Source organism: Pseudopipra pipra, chromosome 18 (genome assembly GCF_036250125.1).
Source record: "Pseudopipra pipra isolate bDixPip1 chromosome 18, bDixPip1.hap1, whole genome shotgun sequence".
Classification (NCBI taxonomy): Eukaryota; Metazoa; Chordata; class Aves; order Passeriformes; family Pipridae; genus Pseudopipra; species Pseudopipra pipra.
The window spans coordinates 14,384,625-14,410,241 of NC_087566.1; the positions used below are offsets into that span (position 1 = coordinate 14,384,625).

General features: G+C 50.7%; 3 protein-coding genes across 8 annotated transcripts in view; all 3 read right to left on the minus strand.

Annotated features, from left to right (window-relative positions):
* Positions 1 to 15,295, minus strand: part of TBX1 (T-box transcription factor 1) — a 180,127-nt gene extending 164,832 nt beyond the window's left edge. For both annotated transcript variants that reach the window (XM_064675307.1, XM_064675306.1), the window contains exon 1: positions 14,994 to 15,295. The gene's annotated coding sequence lies outside the window, so the exon portion shown is untranslated. The remainder of the gene's footprint in view (positions 1 to 14,993) is intronic.
* Positions 15,296 to 16,399: 1,104 nt separating this feature from the next.
* Positions 16,400 to 20,080, minus strand: GP1BB (glycoprotein Ib platelet subunit beta). Its single transcript, XM_064675316.1, has one exon. It carries the CDS (start codon positions 17,903 to 17,905, stop codon positions 17,291 to 17,293), a length of 615 nt encoding a protein of 204 aa, XP_064531386.1. The 5' UTR covers positions 17,906 to 20,080; the 3' UTR covers positions 16,400 to 17,290.
* Positions 20,081 to 20,216: 136 nt separating this feature from the next.
* Positions 20,217 to 25,617, minus strand: part of SEPTIN5 (septin 5) — a 39,467-nt gene continuing 34,066 nt past the window's right edge. For all 5 annotated transcript variants that reach the window (XM_064675314.1, XM_064675315.1, XM_064675312.1 and 2 more), the window contains 2 exons: positions 24,053 to 24,155; positions 20,217 to 23,743 (listed from right to left, as the gene is read on the minus strand). In XM_064675314.1, the coding sequence (XP_064531384.1) occupies positions 23,687 to 23,743; positions 24,053 to 24,155 (160 nt within the window). In that variant the 3' untranslated portion in view covers positions 20,217 to 23,686. The remainder of the gene's footprint in view (positions 23,744 to 24,052; positions 24,156 to 25,617) is intronic.

Consider the following 25,617-nt stretch of genomic DNA (forward strand, 5'->3'; position numbering starts at 1 on the left):
TCGGCTGCCAAAGGTGAGCAGTGGCCCTGGCTGTGCCCTGCAGGCCCAGGAGGTATGCACTGAAGGCACCAAAGGTGAGCACTGGCCCTGGCTGTGCCCTGCAGGCCCAGGAGGTATGCACTGAAGGCACCAAAGGTGAGCAGTGGCCCTGGCTGTGCCCTGCAGGCCCAGGAGGTATGCACTGAAGGCACCAAAGGTGAGCAGTGGCCCTGGCTGTGCCCTGCAGGCCCAGGAGGTATGCACTGAAGGCACCAAAGGTGAGCACTGGCCCTGGCTGTGCCCTGCAGGCCCAGGAGGTATGCACTGAAGGCACCAAAGGTGAGCACTGGCCCTGGCTGTGCCCTGCAGGCCCAGGAGGTATGCACTGAAGGCACCTGCTCTCAGGCTGTGGGAATGGCCCTGCAGGGCTCCATCAGAGCAGGCGATGACAGTCGCACTTACCCAGGGACTACGGCACACACAGGCGCTTTAACCAAGGGGGCACCAAGGAAAAGCACCTCCTCTTGCTTAACCTCTGCCACCCACAGCAAGTTAAGGGTGTTTCCTGACCTAGAACCAGTGCTGGTGGCAAAAGCTTGGTTTGTTGTCACAGAGCAAAGGCCAGAGCTTGCAATAAACTGTGCTTTATAAAGCACTTTCCTGCGTGTTTTCCCTTGGGTGGCACTGCAGCATCTCCCCTTCCCAGGTGCCCTCTCCTGGACCAGACCTCAATTAACTCACAGCCTGAGGCTATAAATCAAGTCAATAAAAGGGGCTGTAAAATAAACACGAACAGGTCTTCCCCCTTCCATTCAAATGTACTGAAGTGGCAAAGCCTTTTTCCAAGTGGAGCTTAGACACCGTGTGCTTCACTGGCCTCACAAGAGGGGATCCAATGTGCTCACACTCTAATACAGGTGACCTGGTCACTGGGATGCAGGCAGCACTGAGAAGTGCCCCATGGCTTGGAGGTCAGCCTCAGGTCACTCATTCAGAGTTTCCATGGGGTGGACAGGTCTAATTTACAGCTCACAAGAGCTGGAAAAGATTTTAGAGATGGAGGTTAAATAAGCAATGTTGTTGGGTTTTATTAAAAGGCCAGGCCTACCAGAACATAAAAGCATACATTTCATCCAACAGACCTACCTGACACCTCAAATAAGGAAGAAAAGTAGATCTTCAGCCTCTGAGCCAAAATCTGCTCCAAGGGATGCCCATGAGGTCAGTAAAGTTGGCTGCGTGACACTATCAACACAAAGGACTAAATTCTGCTGTCAAAGCAGCAGCCACGAGAACTGGGACCTTTTCTAAAAATTTGTGGAGGAAGAGAACAGAGGATCTATAAACCATTGTTATTTGTAGTGCTCCAGTGTCTAAAGCTTCCGGCAGGAAACAGGGCCACAGCGTGTCAGGTGCTGTGAGCCACAGTGAGAGAACCCCCTCCTCTGACCCAGTGAACCCCTGTCGGCAAGTGGGGGTAAGGAGATAGAGCAAGAAGAGCAGGGCTTTAGCCTGGTTCTCCTGATCCACCACGGTCCTGCATACCCTCACTGGGGAATGGAGCAGGATAACCCCTCCAAAGGAACAGGCTTTCAAAGTAGATGACCCAATTTAGGGAAAGTTCTGCCTTTCAACCAACTCTCCGTGCTGCCCAGCAGCACAGCAGCCTCACTCCATCTTGTCTACAGAAGAGAAACCAGCTTTACTACCCCGAATCACTGCCAGCTCCCTCCATGCTCCAGAGCCTGCATCAAGCCTTTTTATAGCCTTAAAAGCCATATGGAACCTTGAAAGCCATTAAACACCTTCCTGGGTCAAAACCAGCAAAGTAATAGTAACTCCCCAAATCTTTGCACTACCACGCCCTTTGGAAAGTTTCCATCTCCCTTGTAGCTCGTAATCCAGCCCCAGGGAGTGTCTAACTCAGACACAGACTGCTTGCTAGGACCTAAATCCTCAGCACATTACCATAAGGAAATGGATGAGGCAACTGTAGCCTGTTTTCATTAGCAGAGGGTCTAAAGCCTGTTCAGAACTGAGCTGCTCCTTGCACTAGGGAGTGAGTAAGCACGTGTGCCCACACTCGTAGTGGAACAAGAAGGGTTAAAATCTTTGAGTCTGTCCTTTTGTGGCCACTCTTTCTGTGTTGATTGTAGGTTTGCAAAGAAGTGTTCATTCAGAGAAGCAGGTGAGACATCTTTAGAGCCATGAGATGGATCAGAAGATATAGAAAAAAGGAGTTCAAGAGAGGAGGAAAAAGCTGAAGGAGACTGAAGCCTTCCTTCAGGTCTTTGTCCCTCCTCTATAAATGGGGAACTATGACAATGCTCCTGTAGTTTGTCCAGTTAATTATAGAACAATACAGGACCGGGCTGTGATGGATTGGTGATTTACAAGATAGGGGTGTGAGAGCCAGAGAATGGTAATTACACGGCGCTTCCACACTGCCCATACAACTGCCTGTTTGACTAACACAAAGGATCCCTCAGATAAGCACCAGTGCCACACAGCCTGGGTAAACACCGGAGCTGGGCTTCACTCAGCCTCCAGGGGATGCCCCTTGTCCTGGAGAGGCACCAAGGGAGAAGGTGCAGCACTGGCAACTGCTCACCTTCACTGCAGGGCCTGGGTGCCCAGGACAGAGATAAGAATCACTGAAGCAAGGCCACAGACAGGGGACAATGGCCAGGCTTGGGCCACACAGCCATCCATCACTGGGGAGACAAAGCTGTTGTCAGCAGGGGCGGCCACATCCTCTGGGCATGTCACTTGTCAGGTGAGTTGGATGACAAACACGTCAAGGCTGACAAGGCCCTCCAGGGAGATGCCAAGAAAAGAAAGGCCATACAGGGATTGTTGCTACCCCACACCAGTGCCAGGAAAGACCACACTGCTCCATAGATTCCTTCCAGGTGACAAAAAGCATAAATCTCTTGATACTAGGTTTGATTTTTCTTAATTGAAAGGTTTCTCCAGTAATTGAGGATGCAGCACTTTTCCTCAGCACAAGGGAGTATTGCAACTGCACAAATTAAAGCCCTTCACATATTCTGGCCAAAAAATCTAGGCTCAGAATACTCAGGGAAATTTTTTCCCTCTTTTCTTAATGACATGAGCCTTTCCCTAGTTAAGGTCTCTGCGTACCCATACAAGAATCCCCACCTGCCTACAGCTCAGCCTGTACATTCCAACTCTGTGGCTGGCAACTAAGTGACCCACGTGTGCTCCAGGTACTCCCTCACACAACAGATGAACATGGGAGAGCACTGACAGCTGGACAGAGGGGTTGCAAGGGGAGGGAGCTGTAAGGTGGTATACACATCTCCTTCACACTTCATGCACATCCCACATCATTACTTAAGGCTTGCCTGAGGAATAGGTTTTTTTGATGAGCTCCTTCAGTGATTACTTTTATTTCAGACTAACACAGTAGCTCAGTTTGACTTCATGAACCACTCGAGCCTAATTGCTCAACAGTCCCTTGCATGAGTACCTTCTATATATGTAGTTCCACCAAATCATCCACCTTGAGGGAATAAGCAAATTTCCATCAGGTCTGGCTTCCACATGAAAGTGATACAAGGAACAGCCTTTCCAAATTCACTACTGGCCAGAAGACAGGAATGAAACACATGTTTCTGATCATTTCAGAAGCTCCAAAAGGAGTCTGATTCAGAGAATGGGCAAGAGTTCGAAGGGGAAGAGGGAAAAAACCCACATGTCCTGTTTGAAGTGTAGGGTCTCATTTTTTTATTAAGCCGTCTTAGCCACTCTTAACACATGCACATGAAGTGTCAGCCCAGGGCAACGTGCAGAGTAGTTCATGGTGCACATATTAGAAGCTGAGACATCCCAGAGCTTGGAACTGCTGAATTCAGCAACATGGTCTGAGCTAATTGTAAAGAAATGTTAAAGTGGAGATGAAGGTCTGAACTGAGACTCACAAATACCAAGGCTTACAGTGGGGTACATCTCAAATTATAACCTGCCCTCTCTCCTTTCTTTCTCCTCACTGCAGCTCCTGGGACTTTCCTTCCCTGTGTCATGTTTGGTGACTTTTTGCTTATTTTTCTGCAGTCGGGAGAGATGCCACAAACCTGGAGCTGGGCCCTTCCACCCATTAATCAAAAGGTACAAGTGCTCTGCAGGGAGACAAAACCTCTGTGTGTTTTCTCTGATATTTCTGGAGCACGGCATGGAGGGCAGGGGGGCTGGGCCAAGGACCCCTAGTTAGATTAACATTTTATTCAGAGACCTATTAATCAAAGTCAGAAGTGGCATGAAGCAGCACCAAGGGAGAAAAATAGCTGGACAATCAAGGCCCTTTCAAAAAAAAAAAAAAAAAACAACCAACCACACAACAAAAAAACCCTCTCAGCTTGTCCTGATTTACTGCAACTCACAGAACTAGATGGGAGGGGGGGCATTTGCAGCCTCTATCCAAACAGGAGCAGACCATACAGGTAAATTCTGGCTTTTGTCACATTAAGCAAACAGCTCTCTGTACCCTGCCCCTAGCACCAGTCAAAAAGGTCCCTATCTTTCTTTCTCCAGAGCATAACACGCTTTCATGCAAGCTTATACTTTTTAATTATTATTTTTGGAAGACTACACAATTAGACTTCTTTTTCTTACAAGGAAAGAGAGGCACAGTTAACGGGAACAGGTCTGGCCAGCGCTCTGCAGGGCCTTTTGGGGAGGAGAGCAATGACCTTGTAGAGCCTGATACCCACAGGAGTCAGGCATGTATGTGCTGGAGGCTGAACAAGCCCGTGTTTGTTCCCCCGGCACCAGCACTGACTCATCACAGGATGAAGCACAGTGACACAGGCCTGCAAACACAAAGATGCACTGGGCATAGGGCAAAAGGGGTACTTTGTTTTAAGATAAAGATCAGCCAGGGAAGAATTCAACAGTTTGCCCCAAGAACTCAGCCATTGAAGCCCCACACGTTTCAGTGAGAGTCCAGTCAATCCTTGACCTCTGTGTCCACAGGCTGCTGGAGAGCAGTACCGATGGAAATCAAGGCACAGGAGGGTCCCTGCGGCCCAAAAGGGTGATGGCATCAAGAATGTTATTCTGTAGGGGCTTGGCCAGTGGTACCACATAAATTAAACAGACCCCAGAGGAAAACCTTGTGCTTTCCTCTGAAAGTAGGGCAAGCCTCCTGGAGGAGAGAGGACAAGGACTAAGCTGGACAGAAACATTATGACCAGTCATGCCAAGCAGTTCCTGGGAAACTATGCCAGCTGCCTTATACAAAGACAACTCTGCCACAAGGAAAGAGAGACTTGGCTCTTTCTCAGAGGAGATGGGAAAAACTGTACGTGTGCATTGTCTGCCCAGGAACAGCCAAGGCATCTCCAGCAGCTTTGGGTTGGTTTTCTCTCATGGCACGTTCCTGGCAGCTGCTGACAGAAAGGAACCTTAGGGAACTTGATCCTTTCTCTCTTCCTCAGGCTTCTGCCCCCTCCAATCCCAGAACACAAGTATATGGAGGAAGAAACAGATTCTTCCTGTACTGATACACAAGACGCCAGGCAAAGAGAGGCTTGTGGAATGCACAGCCCAATGGATCTTGTTTCCCAGAATGACTGGCCTGGCCCTAGCTGAAGGTTAATTAACTCTGGCAGCTCAGGGCTGGAAAATGTCCACTTCATGCATTGGAGTGCCTGGCCACGGGTGAAGAGAGGGCCAGGCAAACCATAGGGGCAAAGGTCCATCTGCAGACACGTATGAAAAGCTTGGCTGGGCTCGTGCCTGGGTCCGGTGGGAGGAACACAAGAAAGATTCAGCCAACTGCTGCAGCCAGAGCAGGGTCTTGTGGGTGCAAAAGGAGAACAACAAAACCACAAAAGAGCTGGAAAAACACAGCCATGCCAGGCGTAGGTGGAGACACGTTATCTTATGGGGCAGGCACGCACTCTGCCCTCCCTCCTCTGAGCATCACAACTGCCTCTGCACCTCAGCTGCAGGAGAAATGGCTGAGGGCTCCAAGGGGCTTGGACGTACATCCCTCAGGGGGTGCTGGGGTTCACAAGCAGGGAAGCAGAGTGCATCACTGCAGCATAGCAGAAAGAAATGAAGTTATTCCAAGGCCACGCAGACCTGATGAAAGCAGGATTGGGCTTCCCTTGGACACTGAAAGAGGACACTGTCCTGTATCTCTGTGCACACTTGAGAGAAGTGTGTTTGAGGCTGGAGACCTCTGTTCCCATTGCTAGTTCTACACCTTGACAGACTGCAGGATACACTTCATGCTCAACAAGACCAAAGCCAGAAAGATCTCTTCCCAGTGTAGCAGCTCCCAATGGCACCACACATCAAAAAATGCCCTTGTTCCCTGTCATTCCTGCAGCACTGAGGATCTGAGTATTTTGACAAGACTCATGGCAGCATTTTACAAGACTTCTGTAAGGTGGCAGCAGCTGCCCACCTAAGCCCAGGGTCTGGAGACAGACACTGCTCCCAAGACCCTGGATCAGCCTGTAACATCAACTCTTCCAGCCTCTGACTTACTAAAACCTAGAGGGAACTTGGCGATTAACTTATCCATGAAGAACAGGAGAACATGGTTCCTTCTCCTCCAGTGTGCAAGTTATTGAGAAGAAAGTAAGGAAGATCTATTTGCAAGACAGACACCTTGGGCTGTGCATCCTTCCCTCCTACTTCCCAGCAAGCTGGTGTGAGATGCAGGGGTGGTTCTGTCCCAGCTTTGCTGCTGACCTGTTCTGGGAGAGCAGGCTCTCTTTCCCTGTTTCAGTTCCTCTATCTTTGCAATAGATGTAGCAACTGGGATCCAGCTCGGCAAAGCCCTCCAAGGTCTGCTGATGAGAAGTATCCCCGAGAAAGACAGTCTTATTTTACTAATTGTGTTCCTCCCACTTCCTAAAACAGGAGGTTCATAGCAAGGTAGGTAAAGGATGAACAGTGCCTGGAGCTATTTTAAAGTGCCCAACCATCCAAAAGGTAAGAGACCAAATTCTCTATGCTGTGTTAGGATGGAACAAGGAGCAGCCAGGGAGCTCACAGATCTGCTCGGGAAAGCCTCTGTGTAGCAAAAGGATGGCGAGAAATTAACAGAGAATTTCTGTGATTCCTTGGCTTGCTACTCAAGATAAGTATCATAGCCTTAAATATTTGAGGGAAATACTAAACCTAAACAAACTAAAGTAAGGTTCAAACTGAATTGTTTGCAAAGAATAGGGAAGGAAAAGAGAAGGAATAGAGGCCAGGAGGCATTGGACAAGCCAAGGAAAACATTTTGAGAAGACCATGCCACTTAGTGCAGTCAAATGTATTTCAAAAGCAAAGAAATAGTTTTTCAGAAGTTATTGCATAGCCAAGCTGTAGGCAGGAGGTATTACATTGCCCCTGCTTTGAACCAGATACATCCTCTCCTTCTGCCCAGCATTTTTCACTCACAAATCTCAAAGCACTTACAGATGTTCAAACTTAGCATACTTCCGAGATTAACTTAATAGATTAAGTTTCTTGATAACTCTACTCAATCAAATAGACTTCAGCTCACAAAGTCCCTCGAAAGCTGCTTTGCTGTGAAGCTTCAGAGTGCCTCATGGCACCCACAAGTTCTACTGCTTTTCTCTCCATTCCAAGCTTAAGTACAGCAGCACCAATGTATTTTATGTTTTATTTTATGTACAGTTTGGCACACACTGACTTGGGTACAGCAACTCCAATAGAAGAGCCTCCCTTTCCTGCTGTGCCGGACTCTGAACCAGGGCTGGATTAGCCAGGAAGGTAGGAGGGCAGGGCAGGAGGAGCAGAAAGTCAAGACAGGCAAGGAAATCCTGGCATTCCTCTCTGAGCCTGAAACCAGATCCTCCCTCCTCTGTTATTCTTGCCACTCATTCTCCATCTGTAGGAATTGCTGAGGAGACAACTAGGCCAGCTCAGTAGGCAACTGCTGCTTCAGCATTTGTAAATACTCAGTAATCAGCCCAGATCAACCTCCTTGTTGCCAGGAAACTGCCCCTCAGGTCTAGCCCTTTTTTCTGCTCACTCCTGGTCATGTGCATAGACTTCAATCTCTTCATCCTGAGGGCTGTTTGCTGTCACATTGCTTTGAGACTGGTAGCACTGGTGCTAAACTCTGCAGTGAGGTTCTTCCTCCCTAGCCGAGCAAGGAAACCTCTTCCAGGCAGCTCACAACAGGGAAAGCTTCCACACGCCTGCCAGGGACCTCTTCAGCTTCGTAGTGCTCAGCTCAGACCTTCCTTGCTCAGGGAAGCCAAGGGGAAACTGCCAAGTGAACAGCCCATCTCATTCCATATGAGGAACATGGGGAAATCCACTCATGGCCCAAGGATCAGGAGAACTGCTCCAGAGAAGGGTACAAGACAGTGCCCCAGGCTGTAGTAAGTTATCCCTTCTAGTGGGCAGTCATTAAAACCAGGGCATAGTTAACACCGTGCTCTGCTGGCTCTGACAGCAGGAAGGAGAGCAGTTCCACACAACCTCTCAGCTTCACAGGCCTCCTGTCCTGGCACAGCCGTCCATCTGCACACCAGCCTACACCACGCTGCAGTGCCACCGCAGAGGGACGCGGGGAGCTGGCAGGGTGCAGCGCTGACTGTGCAGACCCAGGCCCAGCATCACAGCCCACGTGCCTCCCTCACCCAGCACAGCCCCAGGAGGCCTCAGCCCAGCAGCTCTGGGGCTGCAGCTGCTCACAGCAGGCAGGGAGCCGAGGCCCTTGACTGCACTAGTGCCAGGCCGTGTCTGTGCTGGAGCAGCCATCGGGATTCCCGCCTGCTCCCTTCCCTTCCATGCAAAAGGCTGCCTTCTGCCCTGCCCTCCTACCCCAGCAGAAGCTCCTGTTTGATATGCACTCCAGCTGCTTCCCAACAGAGGAGATGTTCCCTCTCTGACTGACACTTCCTTTGAAATAAGAGAAACACAGCAGGCGCTGGACTCCCAGTGTGTCAACATGTGCAGCTCAGCTCAGCACCTCCGGGGTCCTGGGAGCCCTTCCAAGACCTGCTGGATCACTGTGGTTAATCAACTCTCAGCCTCTGAACAATAAAACTCTTCTGCTTTCCAGGGGAGAAACCCCAAATGCTGTCAGCCCTGGACTGCTTCCATCAGGTGGATCCCCTCACACAGCAAAGCAAAATCAAAGCTGTACCTTAGGCAGGATCCAGCCTCTTGCAGGAGGATTTGCACCACAGAAGCTTGTGGGACCATGACCATAAGCCACCTCTTCTCAGCAGCCCCCGAGGCCATGAGGTCACTGGTAGTCCCACTAACAAAGATCATTTACCCCATCCTCCTGTTCACTCTGTCCCACCTCACACAATGAAAGACACTTCAGCAGACAGACCCTCTTCACTGTGCAAGATACAAAGCTAGTGGAAACCATTCTGTGAACTATTCTTTTAATATGAAATCCCCAACTTGGCAAGACCAAGGAACAGTTGGTATAAGAAGCTATTTTTAAGACATGGATTAAAAAAACATATAAATCAGTGGACTTGTTTAGATGTCTGTTTTCCAGTTAACAAATACTGAAGCTCCAAGTTTTGGATTAGAGTTATTTTTCATTTAGAAAGTTGTGTGTTGCTAGTAGGCAGGAGGATAAGCATGAAGATGAATGCACCAGTTGTATGCTCTGAGTTTCAGCTGAATCATTTCCAAGATAGATTTTTTTTTCCTCTAAGATGGGAAACATCCAAGATAATTTCCCATCCCACATGGATTTCACAATTTCCCATCCCTGGGAACGCAAAGTGCCTAGCACATGGGGCCCCGCAGACATCTACAGATAAAGGCAAGGGAAGGTAGGAATGCTGGAAACTCACAGACAAACAGGGATTGAAATTACATGCTAATTTTTCCACAGCTAATTACGCACTGGAACAAGTTTAGGGAACACAGTGCTTGACTTTCACCCCAATTTCCTCTCATTTTGACAAGACTCAGATGCTTTCTGTAGTTTCAGAAATACTTGCCTTACTGTACATAACTAATGTTACACTACCAAGACATGCATAATCCAGTGCCCTTGCCCCAGAGCTGAGCCTTCCTGCCCTGGATCTCCTTAAAGCAATTCCCCTTGGCAGCGTGCGTGCACAGCCCAGCACACACTCCAAAGGCTCCTTCAGGGAACCCTGGCTTTACTGAAGTCAAGGCACAACAGAGCAGCACCAGGATTTCACTCCACTGCCTTCAGCTTTCACACATTTTCAGCAGTTGTGTCTCTAAATCACTTTTTCCCTGCACACCTGAAACAGAAAGCAGGGCTTGGATTATTGCCCCCCCCCAGAGCTGACTGTCCCAGAGCATGAACACCACCCCAGAGCTCGAACCGCGCTGCACGAACGCGGAGCCTTCTCTGAGATCCACACAGGAAAATACACCTCGGGATAGCTTTTCAAGTTACAGACAATGCAAGTCCCTCTCTCTCCACCTTTACCTGATGGAAGCATCACTCTTTACTGCTCTCCATGTGCCTGCCTCACTCAACGCAGAAACAGAGAACATTACAGACTTTTTTTTTGCTCAGGCCAAACTCAGCAATGGACAGATATAAAACACTACCTGAAGTGCTGTAGGAAACCACAGGGGACTCTGCACATGGAAATTCACGTGCAGCACTTGAAGGGAGTTTCCTTTCGTTTAGGGGTAGGCAGCACAGAAATGACAATGTTGCTTCTTGCACTCTTGCAAGTCTCAGGCAAAAAGGAAAAGAAGTAAAGGGATCATTAAAATGTCATTCTTGACGGATAGCGGCAAGAAGGAATGACAGGAGAGGAAGTAATCAAGAACACCAACGTCTTGCTTTCAAAGCTTCCCGCACTGGATCATCAAAATAATCAGTGTGGTGGTTTTGGTGCAGCTCTGCCACCAGAGAACTAAACATGGGAAAGCAGCAAGCTGTGTTTTATGCACAACTTGAGAAATGCTGACAGCAGTGACAAGGGTGGGGGAGAGTAGGTACCAAGAGAACAGGCAGCAGCCCCCAGCAGAGCTGAGGATGAGGCCAGAAGGACACCACCAGTTTGGTTTGAAGGGAGCAGCCAGCCCAGGGCAGAGGCTTTGGAGTGGACCTGGAGAGAAGTGTTACAAGGCAGAAGAACATGTCCAGCTGTGCAGGGAAACTGCCCTTTGCTTTGCAGGATTTAATGTGGACAAACTCCCTGCGGCACATGGGGATTTATGGAAACTAAATATGAAGCCCAAGTCCCACTGACTATCATTTTGTCTCATGTCCCCACAGAACAAAGACTTCATCTTTTACCTCCCTTCTCTCTCTCTGCAGGAATCCAGGCTGACCTAATAGGAAGATTCACCTGAGAAAGGTACAAAACAGCCTGGGGAAAAGCCTTCATTTCACCAGCAGGTTCATTCACAGAGATCACAACACAGCACATAAGGGGGCCATTGTTTCTGGAATAAAATCTCCATTTGAGCTCTCTTCTTTGGCCATGATCAATGGGAGGGAATTAAAGTCTCATCCTGGGAAAAAAACCATCTTGCTAACACTGTGTTGAAAGATCAGGTAATGGAGATGCAGAGCAAATGTGGGCACCCACAGCAACCCTTGGTGAGCTTGAGAATGCCGGAGGTAAAAGGACCTGGTGAAAAAAGCTCCCCAAACGCAGGCACAGCCTTATCGTATCCCATGAGAGACAAGCAAGCCAAGGGCTATGATTCCTAACAGGAGATGTTGGTGTTTCACAGTACTTGGACCCAGGTTTCAGCTCCCCACAGCTCCTCCCAGTGCAGAGGCATTTAAATCCCCTGGGTGCTTACACAGCTGCCTGTTCAGCCTCTGCATTTTCTGTCCCATGGACACACAGAGTAACTTTGAGCTGTTCTGCACCTCTGTCCTACCTACCCCTGGGTATTCTCAGAACACTCACCTCCCACCCGTCCTCCAGGCACCTTCCCACCTCCAACAGGCACGTCAGTGGGAACCCACTGCTCTCACCGCTCAGTGATTATGAGCAAGGGCATTTTCCACCACCTGCCAAAGGATGGACTTCCACCCTCCAAAGATCATCAGACAGAGAACCAACACTATTTCCATCACAGCCATAGCACCATAATGGCCACCTTCCTCTTCCTCTCTGTTTTAGCCTGATGCTTTGGAACAAGAAGAAGAAAGAACTGTTTAAACTAGTAGTTACAGGTTCAAAAAGCAATGTTGCAATGTCTGCTGTTTGGGCAGCTAAGTCTGGAGCATCCCTGTCAGCCTCTGGGCAGACACACATCACACTTGCCTTCATCCTGTCCCAGGCCCACATCTCCCTTTGATTTTACAAGTACAAGTAGGAGATCCAAAGCGATTTGCTGCCCTCTCCCGAGCAAGCCCCGGTGATGAGGCAGCACGGCAGAGGCTCTGCAGACAGACTGTCCTCTGGTGAGCACAGCTGTTCCCCTGCAAAAGGAATGGCATTGCTGGGGCACCACACAGCTGTGCCAGCGCAGATTAGAAATGATCATCAGCTGTTACAGACAGGAAAGGAGATCAGCTACACAGCCTGAACCATCAGGTATCCACAGAGGGCATTCCTGGCATTTTGGTTTCATAACTCTCAGGTTAATCCTCCTCTGTGGAAATACAAAGAAATACCTCCCAGCATATTCTGTCCTCCATAGTCACAAACATTTCAGAGCAGAAGCAGACCACGAGACATATAAAGAAACAGAAAAAAAAATTACTTGTAGATTTAAGAGAGTGATTTAAGGTGGGTTTTTTGGACTAAACCCACTTAAATCTTTTATGTCCACCAGCAGTGCTCTATCCTGTCCTTCCAGGGAGTACAGAGCTTTATCTAGACATTCAGTATGTACACACATACCATCTTCAGAACAAACCTTAGCGCTGCAACCTGCTGCTTTCGAGGCACTTCTCCAAGACAACTAATCATTTGCAGAAATCTGTTTAATTAGACTGTGGTCTCTGTTAAAGCCCTCCAAAACCAGGCCTATGAGCCTGAGCCTCTGTTTTTATATGGAAATATACACAAAACAATGTAAAAGTCACTTCTAAAAATTCCTAAAATAGTTCTCTCATGTACCCCAGGACAGACAAGATGTCCCATGCTGTGGAATCAACACTGCTTTTCTTGGCACTCTCTCTGGGATGCTCTGCAGTGGATGATAAGTTGTTCTCTACATGTACAAATGTGATTATTTTCACCACACTCACAAGGGTGCAGAACCTGTGAAAGTGTATATAACACAACAGGGGTGAGTTCCCAGGGTGGGACCCAGGCAATCTGTAAGCAAGCACCTGCAGCAATCTTGAAGCAAAACAGAACCACTGTCACCACACGGTACAGGGACTGACAAACAGGTTCTCAGTTGGATTATGAGCTAAAATTCTCTAAGCTCCAATATCAGCTTGCTCTGCTTTCAAGCCTTCTTTTACTCTGCAAAACATACAGAAGTCACCATGAAGATAACTGAGAAACAAGGCATTTGAGAGAAGAAAGAATCAGTGTGCCTTTCCCAATGTCACCTACCAACCATTTGGTCCTTCACTTAGGAAGTGCTGACCTGCTTTTTAGACACCTCACATTTGGAGCTCTGCATCATGAAGGCTGCAAACACTTTGGTCTGGTCTCTCGGGGTTTTTTAAGCTGGTAACTCTGAGAGAAAGGAGCTGTTTGGAAGCATCTGAACCCTTGGCAATGCAGCAGCCTGTCCAGCAGGCATGGCAGCCCAATCCTGCACACCCAGGGGTTGGATTGGCCTCGATACTGGAAAGTTATTTCCAAAGCCAGCTTAATAGCTTGCATTTATCTTTGTCATATTTCACTTCTACTTCCCCTTTGAAGCCTCTGTGCAGCCTTGGACAGTCCCTCCCTTCAGAAAGAAAACCGGTTCTCCCTTTAGAGGCATCCCAGCAGATCCTCCACTGGCCAGCAGAGCAGGAAAGCATCTGTGACATGCAGCTTCCTGAGCCAGGAGAAGCCAAGCCATGCAGGCTCTAGATTTATGGATTAGACATGGTGCCATGGCACACAAATCACTCTGTGCTCAGTGCAATTCGTTAGCACGTTGCTACGGCTGGTCGCATTCCCCACATTTTGGCAAACGATGCCAAAAAGGCTTTTTACCTTTCACGTGCCAAGACTGAACAACGCAGAGTCAGGACCCCTTCCTGCCTCCTCCCCGGGGAAGTGAAACCAAAGTCAGTAGTTGTTCTGTCTGTGGGCAAACTGAGCCCTGAGGGTTTTCCAGCACCCCATGGCAGCGCTGACAGGCTGAGCAGCCACAGGGCTGGGATTGTGCCTGCTCCCAGTCCAGCCTGTCCTGGCAAATGAACCTGTGCCGCTGGCACTGTCAGTACTGCCCACGGCCACCAACAACACCCTCCAACCCGGGGACATTCAGCTGAAAATCCGCAGGCAAGCCCAGGGAATCATTCTGCCACACCAGCAAAGCACCGGGACAGAAAAGGCCTGTTACCTGCCTACCATGTATCAGTAAAGAACTTCAACAACAGGCATAAACCACTAAAATAACAGTATAATTGACCTAAAGGAATAAGAAGGAAGGGGTGAAAGGAAGATGGGGTTTTTGCTACTTCCTTACACTGCTGCATCTCGATTCTGGGAAAAGGACAATGGGGGTGGAACAAGCCAGAAAACTGGCTTTCCATTCCTATGGGAAGGTTGTTCCTCGGGGAGGGAAAAAATAATTAAAAAAAACCCCAACAGTACTTAAAAATCAGGGATTTGAGAGTGCTGGGGGCCTCATGGAGCAGCAGTGTGGACCTCTCCACAGAGTAGGCTCTTGGTGGAGCCCTGTCCCCCCTCAGAGATCATGATCCTGGGGACACTGTGGGGGATACGGATACGTTGTCTAAGGTCCAGCAAGGTGGAAACCTCAGAAGAAAACACAAATCTGAGCTGGACCCCATTTTCTTGAGTGCCAGTGCTACACTCAGGCCAACACCGCAGGGGTCAGTGCTGGAGGGACACGGGCAGAGCAAGGAAACGGCAGAAAGAGACCCCGGGGCGGAGCCCCGTGTCACTCACCTCAGCCAGGCTGGCCCGGCGCTCACAGCGTGGGGAAGGTCCTCCTCAGGCCCCGACACCGCCGCCGGGGAGGGGCCGCACCCTCACGAGGGCTCCATCGGTCCGTCCGTCCGTCCGTCCGTGAGGGGCCGCACCCTCACAGGGGCTCCGCCCGCCCGAGCCCTGCGGCCTTTCGCTGCAGCACCTGGGGCGGGTGGGCTCGCGCGGCCCCCGACCCCAGCTGGAGCCTGAGGCACAGACACCACAGGGCTCCCTTTGACCTCAGAGAGCCCCGGAGCGGCTCCTTCGCCCCTCACAGCCCCTCACGGCCCCTCACGGCCCCTCACGGTCCCTCACGGCCCTCACGGCCCCTCACGGCCCTCACGGCCCCTCACGGGCTCTCGCGCCCCCTCACGGCTCTCGCGCCCCTCGCGCCCCTCACGCCCTCGTGCCGCAGGCGCGGCCGGGCAGGGCCGCGCGAGCCCTTCCGGAGCGCGAGGCGGCCGCGGAACCGGGCCGCGAGGCGGCGTCCAGTCACTGCCCCGTGTCCCGTCACTGCCCCGTGTCCCGTCACTGTCCCCGTGTCCCGTCACTGCCCCGTGTCCCGTCACTGTCCCGTGTCCCGTCACTGCCCCGTGTCCAGTCACTGCCCCGTGTCCCGTCACTGCCCCGTGTCCAGTCACTGCCCCGTGTCCAGTCACTGCCCCGTGTCCAGTCACTGTCCCCGTGTCCCGTCACTGCCCCGTGTCCCGTCACTGTCCCCGTGTCCCGTCACTGTCCCCGTGTCCCGTCACTGTCCCCGTGTCCAGTCACTGTCCCGTGTCCAGTCACTGCCCCGTGTCCAGTCACTGTCCCGTGTCCCGTCACTGTCCCCGTGTCCCGTCACTGTCCCCGTGTCCAGTCACTGTCCCGTGTCCCGTCACTGTCCCGTGTCCCGTCACTGTCCCCGTGTCCCGTCACTGTCCCCGTGTCCCATCACTGTCCCGTGTCCCGTCACTGCCCCGTGTCCCGTCACTGCCCCCTTGTCCCATCACTGTCCCCAGCCGCGGTGCCCCCGGCCAAGGAGCTCTTTGTGTGTGACCTGAGGCTCCTGGAAGGGACAGGAACCCCCGCGACTGGGGCTGGAGACCGAGGGAACGGGGCATTCACCTGCTGGTCACCCCACAGCTGTGCTGGCCCCACCAAACACCCTCCCCTTTCCACCCGCATCATTAAGCCATAAGCAGCCACTCAGAAGCCCTCGAAAAAACTCCCCATTTCCCTGGGCCGTGGTGGAACAGCAGCTGCCAAAGCTTAACCCGACAGAGCACTCGGCAACAGCTCCACCTGCCCCGGGGGTTTGCTTTGCCCGGCACGGTCTGAGCGTGAGGAACTCCGGGGGCACAACAGCATGCAAGATACCCAGTGTAGAATAGAGAAATAAGCTGTTTACACCAACAGGCGTCATTATTTTATTTCATTTTTGCTTCATTTCAAAAATAATTAAGGGACACTATAACCAGCAGTAGGCACATCAGTGGGGTTTGCAGTTTGAGTTTCTAAAGATCAGATCTCTCATGCCAAGTGCTGTTACAGGCACAGCCAGAGCGAGCCACTGGTCTCAACAACTCTTGGCTTCAGGATGAATACCTCAAAAGCATTCAGGGCCCCAGTCTCACTCACCTGAAGTCAGTATTAAAACTGTAAGAAGATTAAAAGGAATGCAAACAGGATAAAATAGGTGGGCTTCTAAACATTCCCTCCCTCCCTCAGAAGAAGAACATTGGAAAAGATGCATCAAGCAAGAAGAAATTTTCTTTCTCTTTTACTGATGGGGAAACCATGGCAGGAGAAGACTAAGTCACTTGGCCAAAGATTCTAAGGCAATCTGTGGTAACACGAGAAAACTGTATTTCTGCATTGTCTTAGTCCAGTACCTTAACTGTTCACTGCCCACCTCTGTCCTCACCTGACCCAACACAACCAGGAGTATCGTGGGAAGTGTGGCTGAAATACTGTAGCATAGGAGGGATCAAGCTCTGTAGCCTTTAGGACCTTGTGAGCCATTTGAGTCAGTTCTGGTCACTGTAGTTTATGATTTCTTTAATCTACCAAACCAGAGCCACGTCCAGCTCAGCAAAGCAATCAACATCATGCTAAAGAGTTCAAAGCATTAAAAAACCCACAAGATTGGTTCTTTAGAAACACAGGCAAGTGTCTGATAGTTCAAGTCCTGCTTTGGACTGCAGTCAGGGTCAGATGTCTGCTCTGGGTATCACAAACCACAGGGGCTTGGCACTTCATCCCCCCAGAGGAGGAGGGTCTTCAGTCTTGGGATGTTAATCATTGTCGTAGGGGTTTCTTGAAGAAGATACCCAAGGGTCAACCTGCTGGTGCAGTTCTCGGGTGGTGCTCCGGGCTTCAGCGGTCATCCTCCGAAATTTCTGCAGGTAAACAATGATGAAGATAACCAAGATACCCTGGAGGAAAAGGAGGATGAAGAGACAGAGCTGAGAGAGGAGAGCCAGGCTGCAGTACCAGTACTGGCACGTGGAGTTGACCTCATCCTCTGTCAGGTAGGCAATGACCCGGTGCTGCAGGTGGCTCGGGGAGCTGCACCTCACATCCCGGTACAGGGTGCGGTTCTGCTGCCACTGCAGCCAGGAGCGCAGGTACAGGATGTCACAGGTGCATTCCCAAGGGTTGCCCTGCAGGTACACCACCTGCAGGCTCTTCAGGTTGTCAAAGAGCCCATTGGGAATAGAGGTGAGCCTGTTGTAACCGAGGTGGATAATTTCGGCTGAAGGACGGAAGGCAACGGGCAGGTTTGCTACAGTGAGGTCTTTTGAGGTGCAGTCAATAATGGTGGTGGTACACTTGCATGGCACAGGGCAGGTGGGTATCACGAGCGGGAGGAAGCCAAGCAGGGACAAGAAGAGAATTCCCCTGTTCATCTTCACCTGCAAACACTTTCCTGGTGAGATTGAATGAGGTGAAGACCAGGCAAGTAGACACCACACACTCCAGGACTGACACCACAGCCCCAGGTCTTTTGTTGGTTTGTTCTGAGGATGAGTTCCTAAAGTTGGGTGAATTTGGTGTCCTTCACAGGAGGTGCGAGAGCTCTGAAAAGAACAAAGTTAAAAGAGATGTGCAAAATCTTGGTCTCTCTTTACAGGAGAGAGAATGTTCCTGGTCTTCCAACCCTCTATTTGAGGAGGGATAGGAACACATAGCTACTGGGAGGCTTAGCTGCAGCCATCAAATACATTTTCACTAGTCCTCCAAACTGTACAAGAGCTGCTTCTATTTTCAGCATTAGTGGAGGTGAATTACTAGAGTAGCCAATAAAATTTCCGTCAAGGAATCAAAAACTAAAATATGAAACAGCTCATGCCTTATCATAGCTCTGAATTACACTGTAAGCAAAGCTTTGTTCATGCAAACTGTAAGAGGAGATTCAGAAATAAATTTACTGTTACCACAAGTGAAAAATAGCCTTTCCAGCTTTGGAAAGAAGTGATAAACAGTCCTTGGCCACAGAAAGGGTACTGATCACTGAGGGTGGAGGTCAGTGGAGTTTTCCATGATAGTTTTGCTCCAGCAGGTGAATAATCTCCTTCTGGAGCTGTGACTGTGCTGCAAGACATGGGTCAATGAGCTGTCTTTACCTTACAGCCTCGTGCCACTGTTGAGCACATGAGCTGCTATAATTCTCCAGGAGAACAACTACACATACCTGCAACAAGGCAGTGCTTCCCTGTGCTGTCAGCCAAAGAGAAAAAAAAGAACAGAAGGTAACTGTTGACTTACCAGAGTAGTCCAATCCTTGCTTTCTCGCTGGCTTTACAGGACAAGAGGAAGGTCTTCAGGCAGCCCAGCCAGTGCAGTGTGCCCTGCAGAGCCGAGCTCCCGGATAATGCCCTCCCAGCTGGCTGGCAAGATAAGGGTCCGCTCATCCCCGGGACCTCCCACACGAGGCCTCCCCCACGTCTGCTGCCTGTCAGGGAAGCTGATGCTCCTCTGAGCAAGTCTTCCACAGCACAGGAGCTGGCACTGCCATGAGAACACGTTTGCTGGGATGCTGATGGTACATCTGTGATCCTGGGCCTGGCACAGACACTGCACAGTCTCATGGCACAGCAACTCAAAATGCACCTCAACCTGCAAGGTGGCATTACTGGTTTGTACCACACTCCCTGAGCACTGTGGCCTTTGGTTTCCCATCTCATCAGGAAAGCTGCACTTGGCAGAGGGGTGAGAACTAGCACTTTTCCAGGTGCTGACCCTTGGGTTTCCCTTAAACAGGGACACGAATCTACTCCTACTTAGCAGTGAAAGATCTGCTGATAGAAATGAGAAAGACTGACCAGGTGCTTTATTCAGAAGCTGCATTACACAAATACTCGAACAGGTAAGTCCAAGGGTCAAAATACATTTAAGTAGAATCTTGTGTTCTCATGGCCATCACACCTTCACAGACAATTTTGTGCCACAGCCTGACCAGGCATTCACTGTGCTCCTCAGGCTAAGGCCACAGAATTATGTTGTGAAACTGTTGCCCCACCGAGCACAACTCTGTTACCTTGTCCTGTGCACATCACAGAGCAGAAATGATGAATGCCCTGAATGTGGTCATGTTGAGGAGAACTGAGGGTGAAAACAATGGCAGGATTTGGCCCTAGGGAAAATTTTTGATGCTCTAAAGAAAACAATTAAGCTTTAAATTTCTATGAAGTTGGGGCAGATCATTCCACTATGGTGGGCAGGCAGAGTGGGAAAGAGATCTTAGGCTAACAAACCAACCCAGTTTTTCCTGCAGGGCACGCTTTCCACTCGGGAGCAGCTCGACTGCTGCAGGTTGGGTTTGCTCAGCACACCTACCTCGTCTCGTGCCTTTGGTGCTCCGTTATTCCCAGGCAGGCGCTCAGAGCTGACCCCGAGCCCACTGTGCTCTGCAGGCAGCACAGCCCTGGCAACGCTCCTCTGGCTACTCACAAACTGCAGTGCCTGGACTGGATCCTGCCCAGCTGCCCAGTGCTGAGTTAGACACCACTCCTAAGGGAAGCCTGAAGACAGAAGAACTTCAAGATCAGCTTGCTAGCTTCTGGCACAACCAGGCCAGAAATCCCATGCAGGAAGTCCTGCCTGGAGCCTGTTCTGACAGAATTAGATAAAAGGAGAAACAGGGTGAATTTTGCTCTCTCCTGCCAACAACGCATCACCAGTGCTGCTGAAGAGGGCTGAAAATCAAACAGAAAGAGGTTGGTTTTTTGAATGTATTTATTTCACTGATCAATTCAGGTAGTAAACATTAATAATAATAACAATAATCATTTAATAAAATGGATACGTTTTAAAAGGTTTCATTTTTCTTTGTTCACAATGACAAAATGTTCAAACAGAAATTTACAAAAAAATATAATTATAATAACCCAAGAGATGGACAGGAAACAAAGAGCCTAGGAATGGAGCAGGGGGTGAGGAAGGTGTGTGGCAGGAGCAAGCCAGCGTTACAGCACAGCGGAGTCTGTGAGGAGGAGCAGGGAATGCCACAGCAGAGCACGAGGAGGGGGATCCCTCCCTGGAGAGGAGCATGCAGGAGCTGCAGGGACTGCACAGGACCAGCACAGCAGCGGCACACGAGGATGTCATGCCCTGGCTCCATCCCCAGGCAGGCACAGGGCTGAGGGGAACCCAGAGCCCACTGCAGCCTGGGGCACCCTGAGAGTGGGACACCACCCCTGCAGCCCCCACACAGCAGGACAGAGCTGGGCAGAGGCACGGGAACGTGCCTGGGGAGCAGGGATCCCACTGAGGCTGGGGAGGGTTGCGTGAGGGGAGGTGTTCAATTACTTTCCTATCCACACTTCTCGCTGCCAGAGCCAAACAGCCAAGCCACACGTGTTCAGGAGTCTCTTCTCTGCTTACTGGGTGACTTGATGCCACAGTACCCCTTTCATAAACAGATGCCACCTTCCAGGCACCTCCCTGGTGCCCCCCAAAATCAGTCTGTAATCCCTTTCCAAGCAGCCCTCAAACTCTGGCCCTCTGTAGGGAGCCTCCTACATGGAGATGTGATGTCAGTGGTACCGCTGCCCCTCTGCAGAAGCCATCTCTGGTGCCTCACTCCTGTGTGCTTTTTCCTAAATGCAACTTGAACCATCTTTGCCAGCTGGTAGCCAAAGACTTCAGCTCTCTGTAGAGGACAGACTTGTGACTATCAACTTGATGTAGGAGCCACGTGCACTGAGCTGATGGAGACTTCCTCACCCAGAGGGACAGGGGCAGATCCACCCTCAGCAACCCTGCCTGCCTGTGACCAGTGTACCTGTGCTCTCACCAGCACACAGCACCTCTGGGCACAGCCCAGCAAAAGAGCTGGCAGCTGCTCTATGTCCTTGCTAAAGGGAAAAAGTCTCCTTTATCTTCTAGGAATAAATCTGTTTGAAGGAGGAACATCTCCAGCTGGACAGGGTTCATTTGCAACAGAACATCCTCCTCACTAACTAGACTAGTGCAAGAAAAGAGGGGACAGGTACTTGAAGGTGTTCCCTGTTACACTAGCACAGAAAGCTGAGAACTCAGCAGACCTGCAGCTTTGGCTAGAAGCAAACCAGCTCCAGAAAAGCTGGGAGGAAGGTTTCCAGCCAGTCCACTGCTCAAGTAAGCACACTGCACAAAGAACAGTTTGTTTCCTCCTTAGGCACCTTGGTCCTGCATGTTATTGAAGCCAAGCTGAATCCTTCTGCTCTCCTAGGCTGGCACTGCCACTTTTGAGCCCAAAATAGGGGAGAATGAAAAAAACCAACATTGTTAGACACTGCTCTTGCCCAGGTTGCACAGTTCTGCCAAAGGGCTTCCACCCTCACTCTGTCCTTCCACAGGGTGCCAGGGTCTGTCCCCTGCCCCTACAGCCCATGGCTAAGCAGAGGCTCTGTACAGTGAATAACTGGAACCAGCCAACCTACTCACCACCTCGACAAGCCCTGACCAGGACTCTAAAGCCCCATGGAGGAATCAGACAAATGCAGTGCCTAAGAACAGAATTTAGGCCTGGCTATTCCTGGCCAACACTGCGCTTCCTACCCAGGGAGATCTACTGGGGAGATCCAGAGATGGAGGAGCAGATACAAAAGGGGACAGGGGAGAGAGGAATCAGCCAAGGAGCAGAAGGGTCCAGCCCATGGGAGCACTCCCTGGAGTCAGAGAGAAGAGCCAAGTGTCTCTCCTCAGCAGCCCTGATTCCTGTGAGCGTGGCAGTGTTGCTGCTGAGCCCTGCCCTGTCAGGCACATCACACTCCAGGGCTCTGCTCTGGCTGGACTAGAGTTAAAAATACTGCAGGAAGCAAGAACAAGACAGGAGCTGCTGCTCAAAGAGTGCTCTTATCTCTGCCCAGCAGATCCACCAGCCTTCCCAGCATTAAGACAGGAAGAGCCTTGGACTAGGGAGGGGGAGAAGGGCTGAGTCCCAGGGGAAGGGCAGGGGAGCAAGTGCCAAGTCTGGTGGGCTGTGCTGAGCCCCAGGCAGTGACAATCCTACTCCTGCCACACTGATGGAACACCTGCCTGGACAGGCAGCCTGCAGATCTCAAGTACAAGCCTACAGAAACTGCCCCTTCCCCCAGGAGAAGCTCAGAGCCAGCAGTGTGCTCTGCAAAGCCTGGGGACAGGACACAGGTCTGCATTTGGGGTTGGGTTTCAGCCCTAGAGTTTCTACTCCAAAGCAGTCCTGGTCAAGCACTCTGGCTGCCATGGTGCTTTTCAGAGCAGACACTGAAGACACACTGCAGCTGGATGACCAGAGCTAACCCAAGAGATACCCTCACCCAGCTACTGCAGGGCCCTGGGGTTCATCTACCAACACCTCCAGCCTGCCAAGGAAGGAAACCATGGCAGTGAAGGTGCTCACTCCCATCAAGTCCTTGCAGGGAATAAACAACTCATCCTCTCTGCCAGAAAGATATAACTGAGAGTCAGAGAAGTGTTTTCTTCTAACCAGCCTTGAGAGACTCAGTCCCTTGCTGCTCAGTGCAAATATCCTGGAGCTTCTTGATAGGAAGAACAAAACCAACCAACTAAACAAAAAAACCATAAAAACCTAGACAGGAAACCAGGCAACCATCAGTACTCCCGAGCAGGTCAGTGCACAGAGGAACCCCCAGCCCAGCTCTCTGGGCCAGAGCTGCCCCCAGGCTGAGACACCTGAGCAGGTCACACTCACAGGAGGGTCCAGCTGCCTTTACAGTGCTGGCCCCAGACAAGGGCAACAGGGACAGGGGCACAGCACCTCACTTGGGAGTAAACATTTACGTGCATTGACACAGAGAGTCTTTAAGTTTGTACACCAGAGAAACCAGGACTTTAAATACCAGAGCATTCCTAAACAAGAGATTAGTACATGGGAAAGGAGGATCTTTTTCTTTTCTTTTTTTTAGGATGCCTTAGAGACTTACCAGGCTAGTTTCTTAAAAAAAAAAAAAAAGAAAGAAAAAAAAGAAACAAAAGAATATTAAGAAAGAAAGAAATACACTTCAGTAAACTGTTAAGTGAACAGCCTCCTCCACAATCCAGCTGGCCGAAAAGCCAACATTGCTGCTAATAAATTAGAGGGTGCGGGTGCAGCTCTTGCCCACGAGTCTCTATACAACAGGAAACCTTTTCTAAACGTTCACAGCTCTTGCCAGGTCTTGTGGTCACTGGGGGATTCCCTCTGCCCTCCGGGTACCTGCCTCTCACTGATCCTGCATCTGCTGCTGCATCTTCTGCAGCATCTCTTGCATCCGCCGTAACTGCACGAGACAGAGGAGAGAGTCAGGAAGGGACCTGCTGATCCTCGCTGGGGCAGCCCTTGGAGCTGGCAAGGGATCCCTCAGGGAGCATTAACTCCTGCTTGAGCACAGAGGCACCTGTACCTGGGGTGGAATGTGGCCACATCTCCCTGACAGGAAGCTGCAGCTTTCCCACCCTGCCCCCAGGAGCCCAGGACGGGGGGAGGCAGGAGGGGGGAGGCTCAGGACAGCCTCTATGGGGCAGCCCTGGAGAAACACCTGAGACTCCAGCTCCAGCACCAAGGAGGTACAGGCAGAAACGGGTCTCACCTCCTCATCCTTCATCTTGATCAGCTTCTCTGTCTCAGTGTCTGGTGTTGGCAGAGGCAGGATAGGAATGGGGCTCTCTATCCTGTTGTCCTGGGTCAGCTTGCTGGAGAGACGGAGAGAGGCAGAAACAGAGTCAGTCGTGGTTCAGGCTGGCTGGCTTTGGTGTCACCACACAGGGACTGTCACTGCCCGTGGCAGACCAGCCAGCAATGCACCAGCATTCACCCAGCCAGGTGGAAGGGCTGGGGGCAATCCAGCCCAAAGCTGTGGGGTGCACTTGGATACAAAATGCGACCAAAGTCAATGACAGTTTTCAAAATACAAGTGTGTGGGTAGCTAACAGAAAATCCAAACCAGGCTTACACTGAGAGCAAACACAGAAGAGGCTGATATTTCCCACCACCTTTTGTAATTGCATTGGCAAGCTGAGCAGAGATATTAAGAGACAATTTATCCAGCCTCTTTTGGCTCTTCTGTCCGTGTGCCTACACACACACGCAGCATCAACACAAACCATCAGCATCCCTCCTGCACCACATCCTCACTGTGAGCCTTTTTTTTCCAGGAAGATAAAACCAGAGGAACAGTTTGATTGCTGCAGGTCTAGTAACAAAGCCTGCCCTCCTATTCAGGAGGTGGGAGGCAAGAAACAGCAGCGTTGCTGTGAGGGCTGGGGGTGCACACAAGTGCAGGCAGGGGACAGAGAAAGCAGGTGACTTTCTTCCAGAAGTCAGAGGAGCTCTCAGTAGGTGAGGAGGGGATGACAGCAGCCACTGACATCTGGGCTGAAATTGGAACTTCGAGATGTCACTTGCAGGTGTTCACCACTTGGAGTCACCGCTGCCTCACTACTGAGACAATTCCAGCCCTGGAGCTTGGGGTCTGCTCCCAAAAGGACTCTCTAGAAAGGGCCCTGCTCTGGCTTTATGAGACTTGTTCACTGGCATGGAACTAACCATGGCGTGAGAAATGGTACCAAACTGAAGCTCCTCCTGAGCTCAGCAATTGCTTCTGCATCGTGCTCTTCTTTTAATAGACACACAGCCCACCTAAACAGCAGCTGTGACACTGCTCACGCAGCTCTAGCATTTAACATAGTTATTTTGGGACTCCATGCACTCACTGCTGAAACAACCAGGCCTGTCTGCTATGCAAAAGGACTGGGATACGCTGCGTGTCCAGAGGATGTGCCAACCTGCACGTCGGCACAGCCCAGACTGCTCCCTGCTGAGGCACAGCCACTGCTGCTCTGACACGGGGCAGCACAGACACCCAGCCAGGGCTGGGCCTCAACACAGGAGCCAAGACCTGCTTGAATCTCAACTCTCACTAGTATATCAGTCATGGAAGGGAGAAGGAAAAACAGAGGTCTCAAATGAGAAACCCATTTGTGTTCTCCCTTCTGTTTTCTGATCATTGTCATTAAAACCATGGAGAATCAAATGCAATGGGAAGACAATGCAGAGAAATCTTTGGAGACATGTTGTCTTACTAATTGCCTGGGCTTTGTTGTCTGAGAAACAGCAGCATCCCAAGGGTCATGCTGTCATCTGGACAGAACTGCA

Excerpts from the sequence above, each read along its gene's own strand:
- GP1BB (XM_064675316.1), bottom strand. The coding sequence starts at position 17,905 with ATGAACAGGGGAATTCTCTTCTTGTCCCTGCTTGGCTTCCTCCCGCTC.